The 13,070-nt window shown below is 31.0% G+C and overlaps 1 protein-coding gene across 1 annotated transcript; it reads right to left on the bottom strand.

Annotated features, from left to right (window-relative positions):
- Positions 1 to 11,403: 11,403 nt before the first annotated feature.
- On the bottom strand, positions 11,404 to 12,231 carry LOC147806159 (protein FAM200A-like). Its single transcript, XM_087149565.1, has one exon. It carries the CDS (start codon positions 12,229 to 12,231, stop codon positions 11,404 to 11,406), a length of 828 nt encoding a protein of 275 aa, XP_087005691.1.
- Between the last annotated feature and the right edge of the window lie 839 nt (positions 12,232 to 13,070).

The following is a 13,070-nucleotide window of genomic DNA, read 5'->3' as shown; positions in this document are numbered from 1 at the left end:
TAATTAATTAGTTAATTTAATTTATAAATAAATTGATTTAATAAATTAATTTATTAATTTTTTAATTTATTTTTCAAATTAATTAATAAGTAAATTAATTATTTTCACTATTTAAAAAGTGAGGGAATGACACTAATAGTGAGGGAATGATATTTTATTTTAATACATGTTTTTATCTAAGTTACATCTACCTAAAGTTTGAAAATGATAACATACTAAGTATATCTAATATTTATTATAATTTAGTCTTATATATTTAATAGTTTTTACAGGTTTGGGAAATAAAATTGGCTGGCACGATTAAACAAAAAAAAATTTGATAATATACCCATCTTGAATCATTCCCTCGCTTCAGCGTCATTCCCTCACTTTATACACTAGTGAGGGAATGACGAATTCAATAAAATTTAAAAATAACAGTTAGGCCTAATTAATTTCTGAAGTCAATCGCATACAATTATATTCATACAAGAAAGCAACATATAATTATCCACTTTCTCGATGAAGTTGTATTTTATTTTACTCTAAAAAATGACATGAGGGAATGACAAATGTAAAAAATTTTACCTGGTTTGATTCATTCAAATTTATTCCACAGCAGAGCTTCTTTAAATTGAAGATGGAAACATACTGCAATTTTGTTCTATGATGCCAGTTGTTAACTTCTGAAGTTTTTATTAAAATATTTTTATTCTAAGAAGATTGCAGGTGATAAGAACATTGTTGTGAGGGAATGACGCGAAACACTGGGGACAAAGTTTAAAATAGTGCTGTGTTAATATTTTTATCAGAAATTAAATTTAAAATTGATTTTCTGAATTCTATATTTCAGTATTCTGAAATAAAAAATTTTGTAAAAAAAAATTTTTATTTCAGAAACAATTTTTTTCTTTTTTTAAATCAGCAGTGGGGACAAGTGAGGGAATGACATATTGGTATATTTTAGTTACCTAAAATAAATAAAAAATAATAATTTATAATTTTATTTTTATTCTTTTGTTAGCTTGCATTCTGAAGGACACTTTCCCTGAATTTTTTTTTTTTTTCGTAAGCTGTAAAACAAACATAAAATATACTGGGGACATGAAAATGACTGTTTTTGTGAGAATGACCCATATATATGATAGAATTATTTTTTTGGAAAAAAGGGTCTAGTTTCGTTATCTTACTGGAATCCTAGACTTAACGACATATTTCGACAAATAAGGATCCTTACTTGAAAACGAAACAACTAAATAATGTTGCAAGAGCATTGGATTTATTTGGACCACTAAAAATAGCGCGTCTTGAGCTGACATGCCCTTAACAAAAACGAATTTTTATTTTTCTTTCGCTTAAAAAAAATCGTTTGCAAGAAACAATGTGTATTATTCTTTCATCAGTTTTTTTTTAAATGCGGACAGAAAAACGTATAGTTGTTACTATTTTTGGATATAATTTTTATTAATTCTTATTACCTGTTAATTGATTATTCAATAAGTTTCGTTTTCCTCATTTCACACGATTTAAGAAAGCAAGCGAAAGGAAGGCTGTGCAATATCGTTTCTAGAGTTGACGATTTTTATATATGTTCGCGCTGGAAATTTGGCCTCCATTTGGCTTTGTAAACCACAGATAATTCTTCACAAAAACATGATATATATAGTTAAATCATTGTTTTGTTTTAAATGTAACACATTTAAACTAAGCTATTCTGTTTTCTTTGACCCTAGAGCTTTGAGAAACCATGTTAAATAGAAGAAACTATAATAATAGTAAGAACAAACTACTTGGCGAGTTTTTAGAATTTTTTTTTATAACAATTGCTCTTTTTAACTTCACATTACTCGCTAATTTTTAAACGATATCATGCTTTTAGGTATATCATTTGCTTCTTTTGTAAAATAATTGCCTTCGTAAGATAAAAAAAAGTTTGAGTTATTTTAAAAAACACCAAAAAATGACCGAAATGTTTGAAATTTCGTGGTATCAAACTTGAAGTTCTCTAAGTAGAGAGGGAGAAGCAACAAATTATTTTAAGTAGATTTAGATACAAGTAATTAAAACAATTTCCTACTTTCCGTCAATTTTTTCCAAGGAGAGTCCTATTTTTTTTTTCCTTTTCTGGACTATTAGTTATTGACAAAAAATATATCTAATAATAGCATGAAAAGAACGAATAAGAATTCTCAGTTTGATAATCTAGCTTTTGACCGTTAAACTATTATTATTTTATAATTGAGCACCTCGTATTTTTTTAAAAATTATTCTCACAGTCAAAATTTGCAATATAGTTTTGATAATATATATATATAATATATATGATAGTTTTGATAATATATATATATATATATATATATATACATATATATATATATATATATATATATATATATATATATATATATATATATATATATATATATATATATATATATATATATATATATATATACAGTAAAACTTGTGTAAGTTGACCACTTGTGGTGCATTGTTTTAGTGGTCAACTTAGACAAGTGGTCAACTTATAGGGGGGGGTCATTGTTTACTTTTTCGTTTCCTATATCATGTTGCTATATATTAAATTTTTTTTTACTTGACTTAAAAATTTTATTCAGAAAATATGCAAATGAATATGTTAAGAAATGTGTTTAAACCTGAATGAACTTCAATTTGATACATATAATTCTAATATTTAACTAATTTTTTTTTTAAAAAATTATTTCGTTAGTTATGCATGTGAAGTGTTTAATAAATATAATTTCTTAAAATATCAGAACACGAAAACATGTAATTTGAAAACTTTAACAAAATAAAATTATTTGAACACTTTAAAATTTATTAACTACACTTAAAGATCAAAGACCATAAATAAAAGATTAAAGCATACTTCAGAGCATTCATTCATTCAAATGCTCACTATTGCAACAGGAAGAGCAACTTTTCAACTAACACACCTGTTTTCAATGAACGGATGAAAGAAATGGTAAAAAGCTGACCCCTTACAGTTTCCCCTGATGGTCAACTTACAAAAGGGTTTAGATTAGCTTTTTACACTATTTCACCAAACAAGTGAAACCAAACAAAATGACAGAAAATTTTCTGAATTTTCTTTCTGGTCAACTTATGAGGGTTTTAGAATAGAGTTTCATAATACTCTTAGACAAAATTGACTTATTTCAGTGGTCAACATACAAGATAGACAAGTGGTCAAGTTACAAAGGTTTTGCTTCTTTATATTATATAGGAAAAATTCCGTTCTTGATAATTGAGGTCAACTTATGCAGGTGCCCAACTTACAAGGGTGGTCAACTTGGCAGGTTTCACTGTATATATATATATATATATATATATATATATATATATATATATATATATATATATATATATATATATATATATATATATATATATATCAGGGTTTCCGCTACGGTAGCTTTTTTCGCAAAATGCGAAAAGACCCCTCAAAAATGCTAAAATTCAACAAAGCATTTTCGCATTTTTGCTAAAGGATTTTACTAAATTCCATTCACAAAAAAAAAGCTTCCGCGAAAAACCATGACACTAACATCCATGAAAAAAACTTGATCAAACAAGAAGGAGAAAAAATCTAAATATCTTTCGCAAGAAGAACCATGACGCTAGCGTTCACGAAAAAAACGTGATCAAACGAGATGAAGCATAGCGATCAACAAAAATGGTTGTTATCAACAACTCGGTGGTTGTCTTTGGGGAATTCAGTTACAGCTCTGGATTGCAACTGGCAAGCTCTTGTTAGTGTTTTAATGGAAGACAAACGTCCTGTTGCTCAAGGGCTGTTAAAAAATATAACTACTTTTTTGTTTTTAGCAACCACTGCCATCATGAATGATATCATGTTCAACATTAATAAATTAAGCCTCATATTTAAAAAATCTAATTTAAATTTTGAATATGTTCAATCAAGTGTGAAGGCTTGTATTTCAAGTTTAGAAGAAATAAAAAATGGCACCGGCACTCATTATATGAGTTTTTTAGATGATGTGCCTAAGAAGGAAAGTGAAAAATTTGAGTTTCAGAGCCATATAATTTTAGATGGACTGAAACAGAGGGAAAGATTCCGTAATTTGATGCACAATTTTTTAAACTGTATCATTGAAAATATTACTGATAGATTGGGAGATTTGGATAAAATCGAAATGTTCAATATATTTATACCTAGCAGGATGCCCCATAGTTCGGAAGAATTACAGCATTATGGTGTAAAGGAAATCCGTTGCATTTTCAATTTGTTTTCGGAATTTCCCAGAAAAGATTTTCAGTTTACAGAAACTGAATTACTTTGTGAATGGGGATTATTTAAACACATCTTAATGCAACGATGTAAAAACATGTCATTTAATGAATTACTTTTATTTTTATATACCAATGATGTGTCTGAACAGTACCCATTAATAACTTCTGTTATAGAGTATTGTGCAACAATACCAATGCACACTGTTGACTGTGAAAGGGGCTTTAGCTGCCTTAATTTGATTAAAACTAATATTCGAAACAGGTTGTTAATCAACCATGTAAACAATTTGTTAATGATTAATATTGAGGGCCCTGAAAGTGCATTTAACTTTCAAGAAGCATTTGTAAAATGGGCAAACATGAAAGAAAGGAAGATTGTTAATTATAAACCAAAATGTTTTGATAAATAATAAATGTGTTTTTTTTCTGTTATAGGTATTCTTTTTGATATTCTTGTACATTAAGCTATTCTTTGTCAGATAACTTACAGTACTTGTTTGATATAAAGTAATTTTATAAGCCTAATGGCATTTTAGCATTTTGCTAAAACTTTTTTTCAGATTTTAGCTTTTTTGCTAATGAATTTTTAGACTCAGCTTAAACCCTGATATATATATATATATATATATATATATATATATATATATATATATATATATATATATATATATATATATATATATATATATATATATATATATATATATATATATATATATATATATATATATATATATATATATATATATATACAAAAATTAAATACTTTTGCATTAATAAAAGAATTAAAACTCTTTCGTTTTCATAAAAATGTCTTTGTTAAAGAATAAGCGTAGAGAGATTCTATTTTGGGAATTCAAGGCTGAAAACATACCATTGAAATATAAATAGATTTATATTTCATAGGAAGAGTTATTTTTAGAATCGTTCCCTTTTTCAATTCCATATAAGGAAGCAGAAATTATTTTCCTTAATGCGTAAGGTTACAAGGAATGTACGAAATGTGCCTTTTTACTTCAAATCTATGTTGGTATAAAACGTAAGAACGCATTGTTTTGCGTGTCCTTTTCATCATGATGTGATCCAAATAAGCTGTTCGGAATTGTCCGGAGTCTTGTCCACTCCCCCTCCTTTGCAGGAGTGGGGACGTGACTGTTATCAATACCAGCCTACATTTAAATAAACCTGTTTAGAACGTCTGATGGCTTAAGACTGCAATTATTTCAAGCCAAATACAACACTGATAACAGGGTTGTAGCCCTGTTACTACATATATATATATATATATATATATATATATATATATATATATATATATATATATATATATATATATATATATATATATATATATATATGTAGTGCCAGTTCCTGTGCTGTAAGCTGATCTAGCTAGAAATCCAACCAGATTATGTAAGCTGCATGTTAGACCCCGTGCGAATTTCCCAAAGACACGGGAGCGCCGCGTTGTGGAACTAACCAAAAAGGAGACGCTTATGGATTCCAGAGAGGAGTAGCAATGATAATTTTCTTTTAACTTTACGAAGACAAACTCTTTTATTTTGGTGTTATTTATGTGTTTGTTTATCGTCCATTTTTATGTAAATTTAGCGTTTAATATATGTTAAAGTACAGTGTCTCTCATTTTCAAAGACGACCACTCATGCCGTCCCCACAAAATCAGAAGTGGTTTCGAGAACAAATTGATGGTGAAGAAATTAGATTGAGAAAAAATTGCTAGTAAAAAAAAAATTATTGGCGAAAAAATTGGATGCTGAATGGTTTAATTCTTGTGAAAGTAAGTAACGGAATGGCGTTGTGATGAAACTTTCGTTTCTTTTTTTTATTTCATCTCTGCAACTACAATTGGGGTACGTAGACTTTTACTCATTAATCAAAAATGATTCTTAACGATATTAAGCAAGTAAGCAAAGCATTGAAAAATTTTAAGAAAGACAAAATAAGACTTCTACATAAATTTATTTTCGATGTAGAAGGCGATCGTTCAAACAGAAAACGATTAAGAAATTTTACTGGTTTCAATTTTACTTTAGACAGCGAAGAATTTCAAAATAAATTAAAAAATATTGAAAAAGAATTCACTCTTAACCAACTTATAACTCTTTCCAATATTCTAAATCTTTCGTACGAAGGCAATGAAACCGAAATTGCAATAAACATGTTGACGTTATTAATGGATTTGAATAAACTGGCAGAGCTCGCTAACAGCGCCAACGCGTCTAGTTCAGAGTCGGACGAAGACATAAGCAATCCTCAAAGTGAAACTGAGCCTTTGAATAAAGAGAAGGAACACAATTTTCCAGTGCTGAGCAATGATGAAAATAAAAACAGTAATTCGTGTTTAGACTCGTGTCGTGACTCAGACCATTACATGGTAATGAGCAGGATCAAGGCCAAACTATCTAATGCACGTAAATGTCATGGGAAACGTCTTGAGAAATTTGACTGCGAACAATTAAAGACCCCTAGAGTCAGGGATGACTTTCAGTCACAACTAACTATGAAGCTTGATGAAAAAGCAATCGAAAATATTGATTGCATAGATGGAAAGTGGACTTCTTTCAAAGAAGCCCTATTGGACACATGTGATAATGTAATAGGCAAAATAAAAAGAGCTGAGAAAAAGGATTGGTTTGATACAGAATGTCGCAACGCGACCCAAAGAAAAAACGATGCATATAATATGATGCACAGTAAAAAACACTCAAGAGCATCAGTAGAGAAATACAAAACTGCAAGAAGAGAAGAAAAGAAAGTTCATAGGTTGAAGAAAAAGTTTTTTCACGAAGACCTCTTTAAGGATGTCGAACATCTCCGAGGGTCTAATGAGAGCAGAGCTTTCTTTCGTGGCATTAACTTTGGTCGTCAAGAGTTCAAACCTAGAACTAACCTTTGCAGAAATAAAGATGGAGATATTTTAAGCGATAAAACAGACATTCTCAATAGGTGGAATGAACACTTCGACAACCTACTTAATGTAGAGTGCGTTCAGACAGAGTCCTGTTCACCAAACGTTAACCAAGAGTGTATAGCACCTCTTTCAATGATTGAGGTTGAAGAAGCAGTTCAAAAACTTAAGAACAACAAGGCTCCTGGCCCAGATTTGATATCACCAGAATTCTTAAAAAACTCAGGACCAGATGGGTTAAAGGCCATACATAATATTCTAACATCAGTATGGGAAAAAGAGATACTCCCGGAAGAATGGAAACACAGCACTGTTTGTCTTATACACAAAAAAGGAGACATTCTTGAATGTTCAAACTACCGGGGTATCAGCATGCTCTGCACTGCATATAAAGTCTTTTCAAAAATTCTATTTAACAGACTTAGCCCCTATGTAGAAAACATCATTGGTGAATACCAGTGCGGCTTTAGGAGGGGCAGGTCTACAACTGACCAAATATTTTGCATAAGACAGATTCTGGAAAAGACCAGGGAATTTGGAATTGGTACCCACCACCTATTCGTGGATTTCAAAACTGCTTACGACAGTGTAAACCGGAAGCGACTCATTGAAGCTATGCGAGAATTCAATATCCCGGACAAGCTTGTACGACTCACCACACTTACACTGTGTAAGACCATGCAGAAAGTTAAAATCCAAAATGACTTCTCGGAACCAATGGAGGTAAAAAATGGTGTAAGGCAAGGCGATGCTTTGGCATGCCTACTCTTCAATTTGGCATTAGAAAAAATTATCAGAGATTCAGGAATCAATACCAGAGGACATATCTTTCATAAGTCTGTCCAAATTTTCGCTTTTGCCGATGACATTGACATCATAGCTCGAACACAATCTGACTTAAAGCAAGCCTTTCTATCCATGGAAAAAGAGGCAGAAAAAATGCATCTCACTATTAACCAGGAGAAAACCAAGTACATGCAATGCACCAAAATAACTGATTCTACAACTCACTTGCAAATTGGTGAATACAAGTTTGAAAAAGTAAACAGTTTTGTTTATCTTGGTTCTGAAGTCAACGTTAATGGCAATATCGCACCCGAAATACAAAGAAGAATCAATAGTGCAAGTAAATGTTTCTATGGATTAAAAAAATATTTAAACTCAAACCTACTAAAAAGAGATACTAAACTGTTAATTTATAAATGCTTGATCAGACCTATCCTAACATATGCCTCAGAAACTTGGACAACAACACAGAAAGATGAGAATTCCTTGGGAATCTTCGAACGTCGGATCCTAAGATCCATTTTTGGGGGCAAACAAGTTGATGGTACTTGGTACAGACGTTCAAACTCACAACTCTATCGGGCCCTTAGAGAGCCTGAAGTTGTCAAGTACGTAAAAATTCAAAGAATTAAATGGGCTGGTCACATCATTCGGATGAACAGAGAGCGTCCGACAAACATAATCTTTTCGGCTCAGCCTATCGGATCAAGGCCCAGAGGTCGACCAAAGCTGAGATGGGCCGACTGTGTGGAAAGAGACTTTTCAGTCTTAAAAGTCTCAAACTGGAAGACAACTGCCAGGCAGAGACAGGCCTGGAGGAAGTTGATTGAGAAGGCCAGGGCCCACCCGGGGCTGTCGTGCCATTGAGGAAGGAAGGAAGGAATTCGTGTTTAAAAGATAAAAATAATTCCTGTAGAAATTTTGAATTTCAAAATGTTGCTATTAATTATTCTGATATCGAAAGTACTATTTCTAAGTATAATGCAGGATCGCATGAAAATATTGTTCATTGGATCGAACATTTCGAAAATATTTCAAAATTTTTTAATTTGTCAGATTTACAAAAATTTATTTTTGCCAAAAGATCTCTTGGTGGTAACGCCTCTTTATTTGTCAGAACTCTACCGGAAATAAATTCATGGCGAAAATTAAAAGAAGCTTTGATTGATGAATTTTCTTTTGAAATTAATTCTGCTAATTTGCATGATCTTTTAAGTAGACGTAGAATGAAGGATTGTGATTTGGCTCAAGAATATTATTTAAAGATGAAAGAGATCTGTAATTTCGGAAAAATAGACGATGCTGCTTTTATGCATTATGTAATTAAGGGGATTAACGATAAGCATGAAAACAAAATTGTTTTGTACGGCTACAAAAATTTGTCCGAATTTAAAGAGAAACTTAAAGTTTATTAAATAATAAAAAGTGATTCCGCAAAGAGTAAAAATGCTTTCGATAAAATCAAAACAAAACATGACTTTGATAGTAAATGTAATTCTTATGATAGAACAAAAGCAAAATATGATGATAGGTATAATGTAAGAAAAGATGTATCAAATAGGAATAAATATGAAAATAATAATGAAAAGATAAGGTATAATACTGATGTTGAAACTTTTAATAATAAATTGTGTTACAATTGTGGTTCAAGAAATCATATTTCAAAATATTGCATACATAAAGATAAGGGTTTAAAGTGTTTTAAATGTGAAGCGTTTGGACACAAGGCTTCGCAATGTCCAAAATCAAATGCAAAAACGGAAGTTGCTACTTTAAATGTTAGTGTAGAGCCAAAGTTGTTTTAAATGGTAACGGTTGATAACTTAACTGTGAAGTCTTTGATTGATACAGGAAGTCAAGCCACTTTAATCAAAAGATCAATTTTTAATAATTTAAATTCCAAAGAACTATTTCCATTTAATTCTACTCTAAACGGATTTGGTAAATCAAAAGTGACTCCGTTAGGTTATTTTAAAGAAAGTATTAAAATTGACGATTTCAAATGTTTGGCTGAAATATGTGTTGTAGAAAAGGATAGGATGCCGTATGACGCTATTATAGGCCTTGATGTCTTAATGCACCGTGAAACAATAATCAATGAAAAGGGTATCACAATTAAAAATAAAATTCCGTGTTTTGATGAAATAAACTATTTGTCTATTTTACCAATCGATCTTACTATATCTGATGAGGTTGAAATTAACATAGATCCTTGTGTTCCTAATGTTTTAAAAAATAAGTTACAAAAATTAGTTTTAGATTATGCGCCAGATAAACTTAAGACAACTAATGTGGAAATGAACATTTTGGTTAAAAATCAGGAACCGATATTTCACCAGCCACGTAGATTGCCGTTTTCTGAAAAGAAGACTGTTGAAGCTCAAGTCGTTGAATGGTTAATACAAGGAATAGTGGAGCCTAGTTCTTCCGAATATTGTAGTCCCGTTGTAATAGTTAAGAAAAAAGACGGATCTCCTCGTATTTGCATAGATTATAGAAAATTAAATAAGATAATTGTCAAAGATAGATTTCCTCTCCCATTAATTGAAGACATTTTAGATAGACTACAAGACTCGAAAATTTTCAGTACAATTGATCTTAAGAACGGATTCCTACAACTCGATGTAAATAAAGATAGTAGAAAATACACTTCATTTGTGACACATGAAGGACAATATCAATTTCTTAAAGTTCCTTTTGGACTATGCAACTCTCCCGCTGTATTTCAAAGATACATAAACACCATTTTCCGAACTTTGATTAATGAGGGTATAGTTTTACCATATTTAGACGACATAATTATTCTGTCTTCCTCCCTTGAAGAAAGTATTGAACGACTTAATCGGGTGTTGAATATTGCTAGTGAATATGGACTTGATATTAATTTCAAGAAGTCCCATTTCTTAAAGAAGCGCATTGAATTTTTAGGTCATGTGATAGAGGATGGAAAAATATTCCCATCTACCTTGAAAACCAAAGCAGTTCTTAACTTTCCGGAGCCAACAAATTTGAAAAAAATTCATAGTTTTTTGGGATTGACCGGATACTTCAGAAAATTTATTCCGAACTATTCTAGAATAGCTAGACCACTGAGTGACCTGCTAAAAAAAGATCATAAGTTTAAGTTTAGCATTGAAGAAAAGAAAGCGTTTAATCAATTAATACAGTGCTTTCCAAACTTTTTGTACCTGCGTCCCCCTCTTTGGAAAAAAAATTTTTTGTGCCCCCCTTAATTTTTCTAACAATCCAATTTCATAAACACTCATCTGATATTGTAATTTATTTAATGGGCTACAAAATAATATTCAATATTATGTATAAAAATGCATAAAAAATAATTATCTATTTTAAGAAATAATAATATAATGTAATAAAAACAAATCTTACAAAAGTACAAAAAATAGAATTCAACATTAATACAACATTATAAAAATTTAATGTGAAGGGTGAGCTTGTTTTTCAGCACAAATTTTGTCAAACCGTGGTATCATTGAAGATATCGCGGTTCTCAGTTCCTTTTCAATCTTTAAGCAAGATCGATACTTTGTCTTTAAGACAGCTACTGCAGAAAACCCAGTTTCACATAAGTAAGATGTTACAAAGGGCAATAAAATTTCTAAAGCTTTATTTGTTAAAGTAGGAAACTCGTCCTTTACTCGTAACCAAAACGTGACAATATTATTTTCGTGTTGAAACATCTGCTTTAATGTTCTGTCACTAGATAAGTCAATTATCATTTCCTGCTCTGCTGTCGTAAGGCCAAAATCATCATATTTTTCAATCACAAACGGGTTTCTAATCCATTCATAATTGGACATGTCAAGATCTTTAAAGTAAAACGAGAATTGCTCCCTTAAACTGGTCAAGTGTTTATTAATAAGAACTTTACTTTCTTCTATTTCATCTGCAAGACAGGTAATTTTAAAAGTGGGAAACATGTCAAAGTTATTATTTTTCAAACTTATTATCCACAGTTCCAATTTTCTCATAAATGCAGTAACCTTGTCTTTCTGGACAAAAGCATGAATTTGAGGCCCTTGCATTGATTTATTTAAAGCACTGAGTCTTTGAAAAATATCCACTAAATACGCAAGTTTTACAAGGAATTTCGTGTCATAAAACAAGTTTGCTTCATCTCTATTATTATCAGTAAGGAATATGGCGATCTCTTCTTTTAGCTCAAACACCCTTTGAAGTACTTGGGAACGAGAAAGCCAACGTGCCTCACAATAATATAGAAGTGATGTATATTCTGAACCCATGTCATTACACAATTTTGCGAAAAGCCTTCCTCTTAATGGGCTGTTTTTGATAAAATTTACAACTCTTATTATAACTTGAAATACTGTTAGTAAATCTTCACCCATATCTCTTGAAACAAGTGATTGTCTATGAATCATGCAATGCGTCCAACTTGCCCGAGGAGCCACCTTTCGAACTAGTGCCTGTAGACCAGCGTTTTTTCCTGCCATAGATGGAGCTCCATCTGTGCATAGTCCAACACAGTTCTCCCACAGAATGTTATATTCATTAAAAAATTTATCAATCATATTAAAAACTTCACTTTCTGTAGTATTGCCTTCAATAGGTCTACAGAATAACATGTCTTCTCTAACATCAATTTCCACAACATATCTTACATATGTAATCAAGTGTGCATCCTTAAGAACATCTGTAGCCTCATCTACTTGCAACGCGAAAGAAGATAGTTTTACTTTTTCTATTAATTGATCACAAAGATCTTCAGATATATCTGATATTCGTCTTCCCACCGTATTATCTGCAAGTGGAATGATTTTAGTTGATCAGCATATGATTCACCTAGCATCGTAGCTACCATGTCAATAGCTGCAGGTAGCACTAAAGTTTCTCCTATTACATGGGGTTTTTTGCATTTAGCAATTCTATAAGAAACCTTATAAGACGCAAGCAATGCTTTTTGTGTAACAGACATGGTCTTTGAAAACATTTCTTTTTGTTTATTTAAATTCTCCAATTTTCTTTGGAAAAATTCTATTGTCTTGCCAATGTGATCTGCATGTACGTTTTCGAGATGCCGTTTTAATTTATTTGGTTTCATGCTGTCTGAGGCCAAAGTATT

This window comes from Parasteatoda tepidariorum, chromosome 8 (assembly GCF_982258835.1).
Source record: "Parasteatoda tepidariorum strain Cologne lab strain chromosome 8, Ptep-v5.0, whole genome shotgun sequence".
Lineage (NCBI taxonomy): Eukaryota > Metazoa > Arthropoda > Arachnida > Araneae > Theridiidae > Parasteatoda > Parasteatoda tepidariorum.
Note: the sequence above shows the minus strand (reverse complement) of the source record. Positions and strands in the feature narration are given on the sequence as shown.

Bases quoted from the DNA above. Each gene is read 5' to 3' on its own strand.
- LOC147806159 (XM_087149565.1), bottom strand. From the start codon at position 12,231: ATGGGTTCAGAATATACATCACTTCTATATTATTGTGAGGCACGTTGG.